The sequence below is a fragment of the Vipera berus genome, assembly GCF_964194415.1.
Source record: "Vipera berus genome assembly, chromosome: 5".
Classification (NCBI taxonomy): Eukaryota; Metazoa; Chordata; class Lepidosauria; order Squamata; family Viperidae; genus Vipera; species Vipera berus.
Window position 1 is genome coordinate 101,489,593 of NC_138207.1, and position 19,534 is coordinate 101,509,126.

At 43.4% G+C, this 19,534-nt stretch overlaps 1 protein-coding gene across 1 annotated transcript in view; it reads left to right on the forward strand.

Moving 5' to 3' along the window:
* LRMDA (leucine rich melanocyte differentiation associated) overlaps nucleotides 1–17,643 on the forward strand; it is a gene marked incomplete at its 3' end in the record, with an annotated part of 274,214 nt that extends 256,571 nt beyond the window's left edge. The window contains exon 3 of the mRNA XM_081328622.1: nucleotides 17,475–17,643. Within this exon, the coding sequence (XP_081184748.1) occupies nucleotides 17,475–17,643 (169 nt within the window). The remainder of the gene's footprint in view (nucleotides 1–17,474) is intronic.
* Between the last annotated feature and the right edge of the window lie 1,891 nt (nucleotides 17,644–19,534).

Below are 19,534 nucleotides of genomic sequence, written 5' to 3' on the forward strand. Positions count from 1 at the left end.
CACGAAAGCTGGCTAGGTGACTTTGGGTCTGTCAAGCTCCCTCACCCCAAGTCACCTCCGAAGGTTTTTGTAATGGGGAAAAACAGGAAGAGGACAGTGTATCGGATATATTCACTGCCTTGACTTATTTGTAAAAAAATATCAATAGAGGCGGGAGGTAAATAAAATAATGAACAAATTGGGCTGCAGTTTATTGTTGATTGCTGTATGCTGGCAAAGATGTCCTTTCTAACATCTACTTTTTCTGAATGGCAGGGGCAGGTTCTGTAGAACCAAAAGCAGGGTTGCTCTCATCTGACATGGCAAGACCTTTATTTTTAAAAATCAAACAATAAGCAATGGTCTTCTACCCACACTTGACTCCTCATAACTATAAATTAATCAGAATAGAGCTGGAAGGGATGTTGTAGGTCATCTAGTCCAAGCAGGAGGCCCTCTACCATTCCAGACAAGTGGTTGTCCAGTCTCTTCTTAAAAATGTCCAGTGTTGGAGCATTCACAGCTTCTGGAGGCAGGTTGTTCCACAGGTTAATTGTTCTAACTGTCAGGAAGTTTCTCCTTAGTTCTAGGTTGCTTCTCTCCTTGGTTAGTTTCCGTCTGTTGCTTCTCGTCCTGCCTTCTGGTGCTTTGGAGAATAAGGTTGACCCCGTCCTCTTTGTGGCAACCTCTCAAATACTGCGACGTTGCTATCATGTCTCCCCTAGTCCTTCTTTTCTCCAGACTGGCCATTCCCAAATCCTGCAACCGTTCTTCATATGTTTTAGTCTCCAGGCCTTTAATCATCTTAGCTGCTCTTCTTTGTACTTTTTCCAAAGTTCATGAATGCAACCTTGTAGGTTTTCTGGCAATAATATAGAAGTAGCTTGACCTTTCCAATATTTTTGGTGCTCCGTGTAGCTTCTAACCCCGAAAATGTCTTGGTGAGCATTAACCATGTCCAACCTTCTTAAACTTTGCAATGTCACCTTTATTGCACTTAAAAGAGAAATGCTGTAAAATGGTGAACGTGGCTTTGAGGGTTTGTTAGAATTCTTTATCCGATGGGAAGTTAAAATGTAGTGGCGAGGGAAAAAAAATAAAGAAGGCTGTGATTGCTCCCAAATCTAGAACACGTTAAGCAGTCTGCATTTCAGAATAGCTGGCGTTGCAGCGCAAGCGCCGTTTAAAAATAAAATAAAATTGTGAGAACTCTTAGCCCTGGATGGGCTTTGTAAAAATATTCAAGCTTAACTTCAGCTTGTGAGAAAGATCATCCACAGAAAGACTTCTTTCCTGCCTCTGCTTTTCATTTTATTTTGCTGTCAAACCGAAGCCTTTGGCTGGATATTTTTCAAGAGTTTGGTGTCATTTCAGAGAAATTGTTCAGGTTTTCCCTCTTCATAATTCTGGAATTGCTCTGTCTTCATTTTCTTGATGTTGTTTTTTAAAAATGGATTTCGCGAGGAAGCAGGATCTCTTAACAGTTCTCCTTTTGTGGTTGTTTGTGCTGTGTAGAGAGACAGTTTCTGGCGTTTTTCAGGACAATCCCTGGCCAGGGCTGCGAATGAAGAATCTGGTTCTGTCCGCCATAAATCAATCAAGGATATTAATATGGAAAGCCCTGTGATGGACATTAGCAGCTGGAGGCCCCTGGGAGAGGCTAGATGTTTTGATGATAAGCAACTTAGGGGGTTGGACTAGATGACCTCCAAGGTCCCTTCCAACTTATTATTATTATTACTATTATTATACCATTATTCTGGGATGGAGGTAGAGATGGTGATGAAGATGGAGAGATGGAGATGAAGGTGGAGATGGAGATGGAGACATGGAGATGGGGGCAGAAATATATTGGATTGGATCTAAACTTGTAGGTAATATGGAGGAACAGCCTTGGTATCAGCATGAACTGCTAGCAGACTTTCCTGTTCCCTTAGCCGATATTAACTCAAGAATAATGTGGAAAACCAGGACTATTAGAAAATAATGGACAAAAAATATATAGAAAAAAAACCAATTCACCTTTCTTAATATACTATGAAAGCAGTGCCATGCTCATTACTTATAGGTGATGGAAAACCATGTTTCAAGTATTTAGGCACCCTTAGTTTTAATTAGTATGCATTATTAGGATTTATAGTGGATATTAATATCAGTTCTCTCCTTAGTCCTGATGATGGTTCTATACGTTGTCATAAAGGGTGAATTGGATGCCTTAAACTGTTTTAAAAAAACGAGTGAGGTTGAACTTACCTGTATTTCTATCTATTGCAATCATTGCCTATATGGATTGAAAGCGTGCAGAAGATCATCTACCAAGGATTGAAACCATACGTCTCCTTCACAGGCTAATACTTATTTCTCCAATTTTGCCCTTTGCAAACCCAAACTCAATTATCCTTGAGCACTTCAATTATTCTGAACGTTGCTATGCAACTACAAAGTATGTATACTGGTGAAAACCCCAAAATAGGCCTATTAGTGGACATAACATGCTAATAAGTGTAGTGATGATGCCCAGCTTTATAATCCCACCCTGAGATGCCCAGGTGATGCAGTGAGAGTTCTTTCTTGCATGGAGTAAAACAGGCTTTGACTTAGCTATAGGAAGATTGAGTGGCTCCCAGTTCAGGGACTTTAAAGGTAAAGGTAAAGGTTCCCCCGCACATGCGTGCTAGTCGTTTCCGACTCTAGGGGCCGGTGCTCATCTCCATTTCAAAGCCGAAGAGCCAGCGCTTGTCCGAGGATGTCTCCGTGGTCATGTGGCCGGCATGACTGGACGCTAAAGGCGCACGGAACGCTGTTACCTTTCCACCGGAGTGGTCCCTATTTTTCTACTTGCATTTTGACGTGCTTTCGAACTGCTAGGTTGGCAGAAGCTGGGACGAGTAACAGGCGCTCACTCTGCTACGCGGCACTCGGGATTTGACCCGCCAAACTGCTGACCATCTGATCGACTTTACACTACCCAAAATAAAACCAATATGTGGTTTGGGAGACTTTCCTGTCCTGTTTCAGGAACTGGTGGCAGCCGTGGGTTGTGAGGGTTTTTGCATAACTTTGTATTGTGGGTCCTTTGAACTTGTTCCTGGATCTGAATGCTCCGCTCGTGTTTACTCATGCGTTAGTCACCTCTCAAATGGATTGCTATGATGTACTTTACACAGGACTGCCCTTGAAGAGCATCTAGAGGTGGAAACTGGGTCAAAATGCAGTAGCGCAGGCATGTCTATGGAGATTCTCCATCATCCAGGTCCTGGTTGTCCCAAAAGGACTTTTTTTTCAGGAGGCAACTGGACTTTCTTGTTTTTCCTTTGAAGACGTTTCACTTCTCATCCAAGAAGCTTCTTCTACTCTGATTGGATGGTGGGGAATGGAAGGATTTATATTCCTTTCAGGCTGCTGGTCATTTGCATCCTTTTAGAGATGGAGGTTGATTTCTGTCTTCAGGGTCACCTGAGTGGTGGAAATGGGTGGGGAGCCTTCTTGGCTGCAGGATTTTTTCTGCCTTGGGTCCCTTCACTGTTGGAGACGGGTTTCCAGAACACATTGCAGACTCCAGGAACAGTTTGCGCTTCAGTTTGAGATGCAGACAACACAGACTCATCCCTTGCCCCGTCTTCAACAGTTTTTCCATGGCCAGTTCACTGCAGAGCTTCCTGTAGGTGAGTCCTGGAAAGGTATGTCCCCCTTTAGAGCAAACTCTGACTCCGTGATTAGATGCTAGCTACCGTCCAGCTTTTGGATTTGTATCTTTGTGTGCGTTGCTTTACCTCCTAAGCGTTTCTTGTCCCTTTGACTCGCAATGTGGCATTCTCTCGGCGTGCCCTTTTTTGACATGGGCCCATTAGTCCTGGCAGGTGCTTTGTGCTCATGTTAGTACTTGCGAATCGATCTTCGTGTTTCTAATGATATGTTAGCCTCTTCTACCAGGTTGTGTGATTCCTGATCTGTTATAGCAAGTGAGGGCCTTTAAACTCCTGCTTTTACAGACAACACTTTTTGGCTGTTTAGCTTTTTTCCGATCAGCAGGGCCCCAAACCTCCACGCCTTGGTGAAATTTGCTGGATTTGTGCCCTGCTAATTGGCCTTTTAAGATCACAAGCTCGGCTTTTTCTCGGTAATATCATATGCTTTCTTTCTCTTTGCAACAAGTGACGTTTTAATCTTCATTTGCATTAGCCATGCTGGGTATGAAAACTTTGGCCCAGTTGTCTGGAGATAGCTTTGGACAAAAGAAAACAAAACACAGTGTTTGTACTTTGCCCCATCATCGTCTCCCGGAGAGGAGGCCGAACACAACAACCCCTTCCATTATTTATTCTCCGAGTTGTCACTTTGATTAGTTGCCTCTGGCCGATCTAAGAGAGCAGTGGATCATTAAATGATGTCCATGGTTAAATGTTGAAGTCCTGCCTTGTGCCTGTTAATGCATAATTGGACTGTCCCTTAATGCATGCGGGAGGCATTTGTTTCTGGATATAAAAACTGCACCTCAACAGGCCTCAGTGTGTGTGTGTGTGTGTGTGTGTGTGTGTGTGTGTGTGAGAGAGAGAGAGAGAGAGAGAGAGAGAGAGAGAGAGAGAGAGGGAGAGAGAGAACCTGTTTGCTGTCTGGCTTTGTCTTGCCAAATAATGGAGTCACTAATCTACTTGATCTCTCCGAGTCAGATAAAGGAGAAAGTGAGGGATGCGTAGATTTCAAGGATGGAAGACCCTTGTAAAAGCAATTTCTTTGGAGGGGGTGGAGGGGAGGAAACCTAAAGCAAAGGCTGTTGGAAACCTTTTAATTAGTACTAATTACCTCAGCAGAAAACGGTTGGAGGCTTGAAAGGATTTGTGTCAGCAAGTGAAAGATCAAAGATTGTGGTGCTTGCATTTTAATCTGTTGGCTATAAAAAAAAACGAGGAAGGGGGAGCATTGGAGCCCAAGAGAATGACAATCCAGGTGGTTGAAGGCCTTAATCCTTTCTTTACCACTGAAGCCTGAGGCCTAGTTCCAATTACATAAGAAGATAATTTATTTTTTTAAATTTATGTATTTATTTCATTATTAATTTTTTTTTTAAAAAAAATGACTATCCTATTCCTTGGATAGGGGCAAAGTACTTTTTCAGAGACTTTACAGCTGACTTTTCTTTACAAATGTTTGTTCCATCCAAGGGATGGGACAAATGGGGAAAAAAAAAATTCTTTCAAAGTTAGGGTTTTGTGGTTGAAAGGAAGTTGAGACTAAAGACGTGGGCAGATTGCAATCAGCCAATCAGCACCATCAAAAGCTGATAAGGGACCTCAAGCAGCCCCCCCACCACAGACACACTCCTTGCTGGTCCTGAGGTGGTGTTGATGGCCTCCATCTATCTTACGGTCCACTTTTTCTTCCCTTGTAGCCGAAAGGAAATAAAGGCAGGAAATGCATGTGCAGTTAGCAACACACAGGATCCCAACACAACTCTGATGTTTGGGACCAAGCCTAACTCAAACAGAATCTTTGGCTTATCGATAAAACTAGCAGGTGTTCCCATGCCAAGGAACCAGACTGAGCATTTCTCTATGTGTCCTTGAATTGGGTATATCTAGTCCAACGGAGGGAAGGACTAGGGCTGACAGGATGACAGTCTTCCAATAGTTGAGGGGTTGTCACAGAGAAGATCTTATCTTCCAAGCATTTGAGGGCAGGAGAAGAGGTAATGGATGGAAACTAACTATGGGAGAGAAGCAACCTGCAGTTAAGGAGAAACCTCCTGCCAGTGAGAACAATTAACCAGCGGAACAGAAGTTGCCTCCAGAAGTTGTAGGTGCTTCATCACTGGAGGTTTTTAAGAAGAGTTTGGATAGCCATTTGTCCAGAATGGCATAGAGTCTCCTGCTTGAGTAGGGAGTTGAATTATAAGACCTCCAAGTTCCCTCCAATTCTATTATTCTGTATTCTGTCAATATTAAGACTTGGCTTAAAGAAGATTGTCTTGTGCAGAAAGTAAACCCTGCTGATCTCCAGGCTATAACCTATATCAGGGGTCTTCAAACTCGGCCCTTTTATGACTCATGGACTTCAACTCCCAGAATTCCTCAGCCAGGCATACTGGCTGAGGAATTCTGGGAGTTGAAGTCCATGAGTCATAAAAGGGCCGAGTTTGAAGACCACTGACCTATATCATCTTCTATCTGTTGTGGATTATCTAGAGTGAGACTATGGAACCAACTGCCTATTTATTCCCACACTCTTAAAATAGATGCCCTCCTTGGAGTATTGTAGCCAAGAGCATTTAATTTAGATGTTCATTATCAGCACTTTAATTTGGATATACCTTTTCAGCATGCTTGCTGGACTTTTAGAAAGACAGTTGAATTATATTGTTACTACAGCTAGGACATCACTCCTTCAAGAAAATGACTCATTCCACATATCTCATCTCTGTGAGTGTATTCCTGAGAGAACAGAACAGAACAGAACAGAACAGAATAGAATAGAATAATGATCGGATAGAGTAGAATAGAGTAGAGCAGAATAGAATAGATTAGAGTAGATTAGAGTAGAGTAGAATAGAATGCAGAATACAATAGAATAGAATAGAAATAGAAATTAGAACAGAACAGAACATAATAAAAATAGAAATTAGAATAAAATAGAAATAGAAATTAGAACAGAACAGAATAGGGAATGGAGTAGAGTAGGGTAGGGTAAAGTAGAGTAGAGTTGAATAGAATAGAATAGAATAGAATAGAATAGAATAGAATAGAATAGAATAGAATAGAATAGAATAGAATAGAATAGAATAGAATAGAATAGAATAGAATAGAATAGAATAGAATAGAATAGAATAGAATAGAATAGAAATTAGAACAGAACAGAACATAATAGAAATAGAAATAGAAATTAGAATAAAATAGAAATAGAAATTAGAATAGAACAGAATAGGGAATAGAGTAGGGTAGGGTAGGGTAGGGTAGGGTAGAAGAGAAGAGAAGAGAAGAGAAGAGAAGAGAAGAGAAGAGAAGAGAAGAGAAGAGAAGAGAAGAAAAAATTTGGACCTTCCAAAGCGTCAGTCAAAATTCATGCTTCATTGCAAACTTTGTTACTTGTAAACTATTTCCTGTGATTTAAATAAACCTGACATTAGTGGTATTGATATTATAATATTCATTTTGGCTCTGAAATTTGACAAATTCAGTACATCGTATGTATTAAACAGTTTAATCTGGTAAAGCTATTTCCAGTGCTTATTAGAGCAAGTTAAAAATGAATGGATGTATGGCTAACTGGTTGGCCAGCTAGATGGCTAAATAGGTATCTAAGTAGGTATTGTGTGTGCATAACGATAGTGCAGGCTGTTTTGTAGGGGTGTTGTTGATTTCCAGGTTTCTATATTTCCCGGTCCTCTCACCAATCAAATCAATTCAGTTCTATTGCAGTCCTAGACCAGTAGAAATAATAAACACCAGTAAAGTTTAATACTCATTAATCAATCACTTAACATATCTTCTACCTGCTTTTAACAAACAGACTATAATTTTTGCATCTTTTCTTAAAAAAAATAACATCTTATCTTTCAATGCAGAATCGGTCGAGTTTGGAGAATAGCTCTAAGCAGTGGATTCTTTCCCTTCATTTGCTGATGAAACAGCAATTAATAAACCAGGTTAGAGACCATGGCTTGTGTATTCTGAGCTTCTGGTGGGACAGCTTTCAGGGACCCTAGCCAGGCAGATCCTTTGTCCGATTACAAGAGATCAAGGAGGGAGAAACAGCACCGGCAGGATTAAGCCAGGTCAATCAGAGGCAGTGGCTTGACATAAAACCCGGTGCTGGGAGGGGACACAGAAGGGTGTCTCCCCACTCGCCCCCCAAAAAGTCTGCTCTGTCCCTTCTTACCTACAGGCCACTTCTGCTGATCCCAGCTCATCAATTGAACGGGAGGCCTGCCTTGATCCAGGTTCGGTTCTTCTGAAGTTGGGGTCCTCTGTTGCGGAAGGAAATAATTTTCTGATTCAATCGGCCATCGGTAGCGCTAGCAGGCCCAATGACATGTGAGAATATTAACCTCCTGCCTTCAAAAGCTGGGAATCTTGAGAGGCAGGCTATGATCAGCCTCCCTTGCTGGCTGTCTCTCTGCTTGCACTCAGATGCAAGCACGGACCGGGGCTTAGGACCAGCCGTCGGTATCCCCCTCAAGCTTTCTTCAGTAGAAGGAGCTTTCCAGGATCCCAGCTGTGATTTTTCATTTGCACGATGCACAACTTAGCTGCGGCGAGTTGTTGCATTCCAGATGGAAAATTTCCAAGGAGAGAAGCAACCTAGAAGTAAGAAGAAATTTCTTGACAGGGAGAACAATTACACAATGGCTCCTTCAGCCCATCTCTAGGGGTGTTGCAGCGACAATTTGTAGGAACTCTTCCCAGGCATAGAGCAAAAGCGGGTGCTTGCAGAAAATCAGAAGTGAATTGCAACTGCTCCGGATGTTATTTCTCTCCTTTTGTATCATGTGAAGGTCCATCCACGTTGTTCTCCTGCGCTTCTGTTTGCTGGTACCAAAGACTGGTTTTTCAATGACTCCTTTCCAGTTCTTTTTTTAAAAAATTATTAAAACGCATCGGATTATCCTATTCTTATGGAAGAGGACCTGCTTTCTCCATTCATTATAGTTGCTTATCTTGGCAGGCCGGTCTCAGCTGAAAGGCAGATCTCCATTATGCACATATGAAGGCCATCCCACCTCCAGCGATGGCCATTCAACAAACATTTATCTTTTGCCCTCTGAGGAGAGCCTCAATTTGCTTGTGACTGCCCAGCCTTGGTTGCTTGGGAAGATGGGAGAAAAATTACTTTCTTTCTCCTCCTCCTTCCAGCTCTTAATCCCAGGCCCGATCTGTTTGCTGATTGTCTTGTTCCCTCTGTCCTTCTCCCTCAGCTATGAAACAGGTGATGTTTAGAAGGTAATTCTAAAATTATAAATTATGGTTCTGTTATTCAGCGCAGTTATCCGAGATGTACATGCAAGGCCAGCAATGCGAGCAAAGCATTCTGAAGTTCTTCCTCATCTTCTGGAGTTTAAAAAGGTAAAGGTAAAGGTTCTCCCGCACATGCGTGCTAGTCGTTTCCAACTCTAGGGGCCAGTGCTCATCTCCGTTTCAAGGCCGAAGAGCCAGCGCTTGTCCGAGGACGTCTCCGTGGTCATGTGGCCGGCATGACTAGACGCCAAAGGCGCACGGAACGCTGTTACCCTCCCACCATAGTAGTCCCTATTTTTCTACTTGCATTTTGACGTGCTTTCGAACTGCTAGGTTGGCAGAAGCTGGGACGAGTAACAGGCGCTCACTCTGTTACGCGGCACTCGGGATTCGACCCGCCAAACTGCCGACCTTCTGATCGACAAGCTCAGCGTCCTAACCCACCTTAAAAAAGGCAGAAGAGGACTATTTTGACTTCACCTTTCGATGCCATCATAGAAACGATCCATCACACCATTTTATGTGGTTTAGTTGCCTAATGACATCTTTAGGTAAATGGAATAATATTGGTGCATATTGCCTTGTTTCTGTAATGACAATCATATGCAAATGACATACATCCCCAGAAGAATTTTTGCTCATTGACTACTACTATTATTATTATTGATCATCGCACCGTCAGCCAGATGTTCAGACTGGATTTGGCATTTTTGTCTACTTATCGAGTCCTTACCAATGACCTGGGATAGGCAGATGTGGATGTTTGATGGTATTACAGATCTCGTCGCAAGATGGAAGCAGTTCCTAGTAAGGCCACCTTTTGCAATTGACTGATGGTGAATTTGTCAATGCCGATGATGGTGTTCAAGTAGTGCTCCAGTTGTTTTGGGACTGCACCCAAGGCACCTATGGATTTTGGTGCTACCTTTGCTTTTTTTTTGCCACAGTCGTTCTATTTCTATTTGTAGGTCTTTGTATTTTGTTATCTTCTCCAGTTCTTTCTTGTCTATTCTGCTGTCTCCAGGCACAGCCACATCCACTAACCAGACTCTTCTTATCGACAATTGTTAAGTCCAGGGTATTATGCGGCAGGTGCTTGTCTGTTTGAATTCTAAAGTCCCAGAGCAATTTAACTTCTTTATTTCCTATGACTTTCTCTAGTTTATGATCCCACCAGTTCTTGCTTGTAGGCAAATGATATTTCTTGCAGATCTTCCAATGCACCATTGTTGCTACTTTGTCTTGCCGCTGCCTGTAGTCAGTCTGTGCGATCTTCTTGCAGCAGCTTTACCAGATGCTTCAGCTTTTTTGCAGAGGCAGCACTGTCTGTTGATATATATCATCATCATCATCATCATTATCATTAGTCTATGGAGATTCTCAGTCATCCAAGTCAGCTCTGAGAGCTGAAGAACCTTCTTGGTTGAGAAGCGAAACGTCTTCAAAGAAAAACAAGGAAGTCCAGTTGCTTCGTGAAAAAAAGCACCTTTGAGTATTATTATTATTATTATTATTATTATTATTATTATTATTATTATTATTATTATTATTATTATTATTATTATTGATTTAATCTCCAATTCGATTCACAGTCTGGGACTGGTTAAAACCTAACAGTTCAAGTCCTAACCAAGGACCTAAGGGCTGTTAACGGAAACGTTTGAGAGCGTTAAAAGAGCAATGCACACGGGTGGCGATTTTGCCCATTTCGTTACCTTCTCCATCTAATCAACCTGCCTGAGCTTTTTTATTTTAAAAAAAGTGCTTAAGAACGAAAATGTAGATACGCATTCTCTCGGTTTAGGGCAGGGGTCAGCAACCTGAAACAGTGAAAGAGCCACTCGGAACCGGTTCCCTCACAAAAGGAAAAACTGGGTGCCGCAAAAAATGTGTGCGCATGTGCGTACATGCGCACATGCGCAGAACGGGGTTTGACTGAAGAGTGGAGCCAAGGCGAGATATGCACCTATCCTGCATATTTGAATTGATTGGTTGAACTTTTTTAGTCCCACTTTTTTGGGGGGGACTGCGCATGGCAGAGAACTGGGAGCCGCAGGAGATGGCTGAAAGGGCCGCATGTGGCTCCGGAGCCGTGGGTTGCAGACCTGTGGTTTAGGGAATGGCCGCTTATGGCCAAGAAGCAGAAATCCATTTGGAGAAATCCCCCCCACCCCCACCCCCCCAATCCCGATTTGGAAAGTGTTAAATATTTTACATCTTCCATTAAGTGTCAGGAGCATAATATATAAATGTAATCAACGTTTACCCATCTGTGTGGATTGGAGATATATAACAAGCAAGTGTATATTCTTTCTTTTTTTTTTTCTTTCTTTCTTTCTTTCTTTCTTTCTTTCTTTCTTTCTTTCTTTCTTTCTTTCTTTCTTTCTTTCTTTCTTTTTTCTTTCTTTCTTTCTTTCTTTCTTTCTTTCTTTCTTTCTTTCTTTCTTTCTTTCTTTTTTTTCTTTCTTTCTTTCTTTCTTTCTTTCTTTCTTTTTTCTTTCTTTCTTTCTTTCTTTCTTTCTTTTTTCTTTCTTTCTTTTCTTTCTTTCTTTCTTTCTTTCTTTCTTTCTTTCTTTCTTTCTTTCTTTCTTTTTTCTTTCTTTCTTTCTTTCTTTCTTTCTTTTTTCTTTCTTTCTTTTCTTTCTTTCTTTCTTTCTTTCTTTCTTTCTTTCTTTCTTTCTTTCTTTCTTTCTTTCTTTCTTTCTTTCTTTCTTTCTTTCTTTCTTTCTTTCTTTCTTTCTTTCTGGCGTGGGTTACAGAACTCTCCTTCCTTTTTTAAAAAATTTAACGCAGGCTCCCGGCTGTTTTTCTTTTCTTTTCCTCCCTCCCTCCACTTAACACAGAAATCAAAACCCACCGCCCAATTTTGCACGTCAGGCCAGGGTGTCGATTGGCATTGCCGTGCGGGCCTCCCCGGGAAATTGCCACCTACCAGGACTTTCTAAGGATGAAAGAGACAGGAAGAAAGAATTCCGCTTCAGATGATAACCCAGTTATGAGATGTGGATACACTGAAGGCCCGCTTCCTGGTTAGTTCAAGGACTTAAAGGCGGGCAGAAGGGGTCCTGAAGAAAGCTGCTTTCTTGGGCCTTTTTGTCTCAACTGCAGGAGCCCCCAAATCCCCAGGAAGGTTGGAATTGCTTTGCCTGCTCAGCACAGTGTTTTTGTAAGCTAATGAGGGCAAAGCGTGAGCCACGGGCAATGATGCTGCGCTATTAGCTGTGACAGAGAGCTTGATCATAATTATCTTAACGAGGATAGGGTTAATTACAGTGGAAACCGTAAAGTTCTTTCTGCCGGAATCGGGCAGAGCTGAATGCGTTGTGATGTTTTGTCATTTTGATGTGACTTTGCAAAGAGCACGGAGGGAAATCTCTTGGCAACCGTTGGCTCTCCTCCCGGGGGGGGGGTGTTGGGGGGGTAGGTGGGAGGGAGGGAGGGAGGGAGCCCGGCAATGAGGTAAGCGAGATGGTACCTGTGGGGTGAGATAATGGGCGGCTTTCCTGTCATTAGAGCAGGGAAGAGATCAACCTGTGAGGCAGCTGAGTGATGCTGATTAGCCTTTAAGCCAACCAGGGAGGCATCCTACCTGACATCACCCCGGAAGCCCGGATACCGTTCATGGCATTGAACTGGTGCTTTGCTGCTTTTAATTCACCAAGCCAGGCAGACAGGCAGACCAGCAGGCAGGCAGACAGGTTAGGCAGACAGATCAGCAGGCAGGAAGACAGACAGACAGAGAGAAAGACAAGCAGAAAGGAAGATAGACAGGCAGACAGACAAGCAGGCAGGAAGACAGGCATGGAGGCTGGAAGACAGAGAGACAGGCAGACAGGCAGACAAGCAGGCCAGAAGACAAACAGAGAGACAAGTGGGCAGGAAGACAGACAGACAGATAACCAGGCAGGAAGACAGACAGACAGGCAGACAGACAAGCAAGAGGAAGACAGACAGACAGACAGACAGACAAGCAAAAGGAAGACAGACAGATAGATAACCAGGCAGGAAGACAGGCAGGCAGACAGACAAGCAGACAGGAAGACAGACAGACAGACAGACAGACAAGCAGACAGGAAGACAGACAGACAGACAGACAAGGAAGAGGAAGACAGACAAGCAGGCAGGAAGACAGACAGACAGACAGACAAGCAAGAGGAAGACAGATAGACAAGCAGGCATGAAGACAGACAGGCAGGCAGACAAGCAAGAGGAAGACAGACAGACAGATAACCAGGCAGGAAGACAGACAGGCAGGCAGACAAGCAAGAGGAAGACAGACAGACAGACAAGCAGGCAGGAAGACAGACAGACAGACAGACAAGCAGGCAGGAAGACAGACAAACAGACAAGCAGGCAGGAAGACAGGCAGGCAGGCAGACAAGCAAGAGGAAGACAGACAGATAGACAAGCAGGCAGGAAGACAGACAGGCAGGCAGACAGACAGGCAGGCAGACAGACAGACACTCTGCTTGTAATCTTTCCTTTTGTGTGTGTGTGGGGGGGGGGAATGAGAGGTATTAATAACAGAAATATCCCACGTGCCAGAACAGCTGATTTCTAATATCCGGTCAAGGAGTGATGCTAATCCCGTCTCCTCGGAAAAGCCTTTCCTCTCTGCCAGGCATCAACGCCACTTTTATAGACACAGCCAGTCTCACCATCTCTGGGGTGAACACCTGTCGCTGGGGCCAACCTGTGTCCGGGAGATGGGGCGATGAGGTGGAGGAGGTAAAAGTGGATAAAACGCCCGGGTTCAAAGGATCAGATGCCGACTAGGCTTGAAGAAGGATTTGGAAAACCAGTTTTTGTCTGCTCTTGTTTAAAATGTGCTACCAGGTGCCCTCGCTCTCTCTTTTTCGCTTGTGTGCCATCTGTCCGGCCATTTTGGAAGCAGGTTTTATTTTATTTTATTTTATTTTGCCCATCTTGCTGATGGTTTGCAGATTCTCTTAAGGGTGTTGTATATTTGCATAAAGGGACGCGGTGGCTCAGTGGGTTAGGACGCTGGACTTGTCGATCGGAAGGTCGGCAGTTTGGCGGGTCGAATCCCGAGTGTCGCGTAGCAGAGTGAGCGCCTGTTACGCGTCCCAGCTTCTGCCAACCTAGCAGTTCGAAAGCACGTCAAAATGCAAGTAGAAAAATAGGGACCACTACAGTGGGAAGGTAACAGCGTTCCGTACGCCTTTGGCGTCTAGTCATGCCGGCCACATGACCACGGAGATGTCCTCAGACAAGCGCTGGCTCTTTGGCTTTGAAACAGAGATGAGCACCGGCCCCTAGAGTCGGAAACGACCAGCACGCGTGTGCGGGGGAACCTTTACCTTTACCTTTTTTATATTTGCATACTTGTATCAGAGATTTCAATAATGTTGTCTGTTTTGCCATCAGACCCAAGTGAAGGTCTGTTTGTATCCCCTAAGGCTCAATAGTCCTAAAAGGCGGGTAGCCCATCCTGAAAGTTCAGTTTGAAAAATGTGAAAACAATAATTAGAACAGCAGCAGCAGCAGCAACTATTATTTAGTAATATTCTGAATGTTGAACATAACCTACCACTGACATTTTATAGAGAAAGGCTGAGCATCGCCATGTATCATAGGCGTATTAAAGGAGCCTTGGTGGCGCAGTGGGCTAATGCCTCCTTAAGTAACACCAGCTGCCTGCAATTAGTGCAGGTTCGAGTCCCACCAGGCTCAAGGTTGACTCAGCCTTCCATCCTTCCCAGGTAGGTAAAATGAGGACCCAGATTGTTGGGGGCAATTAAGCTGACTTTGTAATAATGCCGCTTGTGTGAAAGCCCTAATAAGCAGGCATATACATAGAATGAAGGCTACTGCTAAGCTTGTAAGCCGCCCTGAGTCTTCGGAGAAGGGCGGGATATAAATGGAATTAAAATAAAAAATAAAATAAAAAAATATTATAAACTGAAAGTAACTTTTGGGAGTGAATGTTCTTCTATGTGATTTACCAAAAACAAAAACAAAAAAAATGTTCACAATACTTTAGAGCATGTAGTTGGAACCAGCTCTACTACTGGGTGTTGATGTGGCCATCTCACCTAATTTACGAGTCATGAATGAGCATCATTTTGTTAGTTTTTCAATGAATTGCTCTTGTTATATTTTTACTTTAAGAAAACCTTCTAATATTGGCTGCTTAAAATGAACGTCTGCTGCCTGCTCTCACAACTGTACCCATACATAACACACATATAAACATGCTACATGCAACATAGGTATGTAACTTCACCCTTAAATATAAATACATATAAATATTAATCACTGTCCATCTTGCATAGATAGCAGGAGGAGAAATTGAGAGTTGACGAGGTTGATGCTGTGTGGGACAAAACTGCGACGGAATCTGGATGTTCTGCTACGGATACCACGAAGCCCCCTCCTCCCAGAAGGGAACAAGGAAAACAGGTCGCAAAGAGGGTGTGTAGTGTCCCAGACAATCTTGTGGACTCTGCTCAAGCAACGCTTATGTGCCATGTCCTGGATGGAGGGGAGGGAACTGCCGATGATCTTTTCGGCCGTCCTCACCACTCTCTGCACCGCCTTCCTGTCTGAAGCAGGGATGCTTGCAACCCAGACTGTGATGCTCCCAATCGTGGTGAGGACAGGGGAAGGAAGATGAGCTTTTCTCATGCGATGCAGAAAATGCAGGCGCTGCTGTGCCGGCTTCACCAGTTTCTCGCTGTTGAGCAACCAAGCCAGCCTACAGAGAATGTAATAGAGAACGCCTTCTATAGGCCTCGATGAAGGATGCCAAAGAGAGGAAATATTGTCATTTGGCAGTGAATAAATATTCTCTTCCTCCATCTTCTTTAGCCACCACAGTCTATAAAACAGTCAGACAGTGATTAAGTGGTGATTCTCCTTCCTGGTAGGCAGATGAGTTTGACTATCAAGTCAAGTCCTCCAGCAGATCTAGGTGTTGGGTAGGTGAACAAGCTGCAGATGTGTGTTGATGGGTGTGTTTCATATAACACGCCGATGCTTCTTTGATTGATGTGGTGCTTCTCCCCCCACAGCCTGTGTGAACTTGCAAAGCCGCGAAATTATGAGTAAATGCTGAAATCACCATCCTTGGCAAAGGTTCAAACCCGGGTTTATGCACAACCACAATTCTACCCAGGCTGGTTTGTTTATTTACAAGTCTCCTTTGTTTGCAATCTTGAGAGTTGTGTTGCCATAGCTGAAAATGTTTTGCCTGCTTCTTTAAAGAAGGGTTATGCATATCTGCATTGGAGTGAGTGCGTATGCAATTATTTGTTAGGCAAACAAATTATTTGTTATCTGTTAGGTGGTGTGGAACAATTCTGCATTTCTCTCCAATGCTAACTCTTTTGTGCTTTTAAAAAGCAAGCAGAAAAGGCTGGAGCTGGGGGTGGTATGTGTGTGTGTGTATGTATGCACAAGCACGAAACCGAAGACACCAGCCTGAAGACCTACATACCTATACCCGTGAAAATCTAGGAAAACATACACACACACACACACACACACACACACACACACAGACACATATATTGTGCACTAACAATAATAAATTCAACTTCAGAAATTGTTCTCAGCAGCATTTATATACATATATATATATTGATTTTTCAGCAATAAAAACTGTTTTAGTTTTTAATTCTATCCCAGTGTTCATTTGTTTGTTAATTTTAACATGCCTGGGATTCGTATTTTTAATCTTATCAAGGAATATATATATATATATATATATATATATATATATGTGTGTGTGTGTGTGTGTGTGTGTGTGTGTGTGTGTGTGTGTGTGTATGTATATATATATATGTGTGTGTGTGTGTCTATATATATATATATACACACACACACATATATATACATACATACATACATACATACATACATACATACATACATACATACATACATATATATATATATATATATATATATATATATATATATATATATATATATCAAGCAGAAAAGGCTGGAACTGGGGTTGGTCTGTGTGTTATATACATGTACACACAGACACACACACCACCACCACCACCACCACCACCCCCAGCTCCAGCCTTTCCTTGCCTTTCATATATCTAGAAAGGCCGCTGAGAACCATTTCTGAAACTGAATTTATTATTGTTAGTGGGCATGATATTTCATGGCAGAAATGATGGATGGCAACTTAAATCCGGGTCCTGAGAATGAAGGTGAAGTGTGACAGAGTTATTTGTCTTGGGAATGAAGGTTGGGGGCAGGCGGGGCTGGGTGGCTGCCGGAAGGCACCAGACGTTGACAAATCCATCCCGCAGGGCTCCCCTCTGGGCCTTTGAGCCGGGCATCCTGGCGGTTCGCCGAGCGGCCTCCGTCCTCCGGGCTGCCCTGGCCCTGCCTTTCCCGCTAATTCTTGTCCTTCCGCCCTCCTGACAGGACAGAAACCCAAATTCTCCCGGGCTCCTTTCAAAAGGGAAGGTTAAAATGTTTATTTCAGGTCCTCATCAGGCTCCTTGGTTCATAGTAAGATCTTTTTGTCCCCCCCCCCCCTTCTCTCTCTCTCTGGTGCAGGTCCCTGGAAGGACTGCAGGCTTTCAGCTGCTTGGAAGAACTCATTCTGGACAACAACCTTCTGCAAAACAGCCTCCGCTTGCCCAGCTTGCCACACCTCCATACTCTGATGCTCAACAAGAACCAAATATCCTTTTGGAAACAGAGAGAGGGGAGAGCCCCAGGGTGAAAGTACGTTAAAAAAACTCTGTTTAGAGGCAGGCCAATGTCCCCCTGATCTCCTTTCTCTTCTCCAGCCAGACGGTTTACAGTGGCTCTTTCATAAGCAGGAGGCCTGGCGCTCTTGGCCACGAAAACCAGAGGGAGGGAAAGAGCTCTGTGGCTGAGGCTCGCGGCTCTGAAGGAATCTTTGTTAAGAAACTCAGGAGTGTGGAAATAGCAGGCGGGTTTTCGCTTGGGAAGAAGGAGGAATCTGGCTGGTTTTTTGGATTCTGGAGAAGGCCGACCTCTAGTGGAAGACGGGATGCAGTGAAAGGAGGCGACGCACAGCTTCCTTGCATCCTGAATTCTTGATTTCCTAAGCAGGGTTAGACTCAGCACTCAAGTAAGGAGGCTCCAGAACAGCATTTCAGACAGTTGAGCATATATCTCTATAGCTCTGTCTGTCTGTCTGTCTGTCTGTCTGTCTGTCTGTCTGTCTGTCTGTCTGTCTATCTATCTATCTATCTATCTATCTATCTATCTATCTATTCTGTATACATATGAAGAGAAGAGAAGAGAAGAGAAGAGAAGTGAAGAGAAGAGAAGAGAAGAGAAGAGAAGAGAAGAGAAGAGAAGAGAAGAGAAGAGAATGTAAGATAGAATAGAATGAATAGGACAGGATAAGATAAGATAGGATAGGATAGGATAGGATTGGACAGGACAGAACAGGATAGAACAAAATTAAGTGGAATGTAGAATAAAATAAAACAGAACGTAGAGTAAAATAGAATGTGGAATAGGATAGGACAGGACAGGACAGAAGAGAATAAAATAGAATATAGAATAGAATAGGAAGTAGAAACTCTAGTCATTTATTGGAAAAGATCCGTTTGTACAGGCAAACTAATGAAGGTGGTCAGCAACAACAATACACAGTATAAGATGTTTGCCCCAAATCCAACATCAAGAATCAGCCACTGAATCATCAGGAGACTTTTCATGTCTGTGCAGAAGGCCCGTGGGGCTACGGAGGCAGATCTTGAGGCAGAGTCTTCCAAAAGCCTTGGTGGAGCAGTGGGCTAATGCCTCCTTAAGTAACACCAGCTGCCTGCCATTAGTGCAGGTTCGAGTCCCACCAGGCTCAAGGTTGACTCAGCCTTCCATCCTTCCGAGGTAGGTAAAATGAGGACCCAGATTGTTGGGGGCAATTAAGCTGACTTTGTAATAATGCCGCTTGGGGGGTGTGTGAAAGCCCTAATAAGCAGGCATATACATAGAATGAAGGCTACTGCTAAGCTTGTAAGCCGCCCTGAGTCTTCGGAGAAGGGCGGGATATAAATGGAATTAAAATTAAAAAATAAAAATAAAACAGGGAACTGCTGCAGATGAGTTTTTCTTTCAGAGTTGGGCCTCCATTTCCCTCTCTTCGGCGAACTTCTGCCTAAGCCCCCATCATCTCCCGCCAAGAATTGGTGGAAATTCCATTTTGGGGAAATAGTCCCTATGGTAGTTAAAACATCAGAATTATGCAAAGTCGAATAAATCCAGTTAAGACCTGGAGACTGATAGGCGCCAAGGGAAATGGTAACGCTATCCGGAGCCTGGGACTCAAAGAGTGGCTCCACCTTGAAGTATAACATCATTTCTGCTGACAGACTGTTTACTCCGTGGTTTGCACCAAATGCTTAAAAGACCCTCATCAGAGGAGCCCAGGATAGAACCATAGTTTATAAGAGATTAGAGGTCTCCTGGTCCAACCTTACGGTCAGAACAGTGTCATAAAGGAAAAAACAATAGTCCATCTATGCCAGGGGGTCTTCAAACCTGGCCCTTTTATGACTTGTGGACTTCAACTCCCAGAATTCCTCAGCCAGCATGCTTGGCTGAGGAATTCTGGGAGCTGAAGTCCACAAGTCATA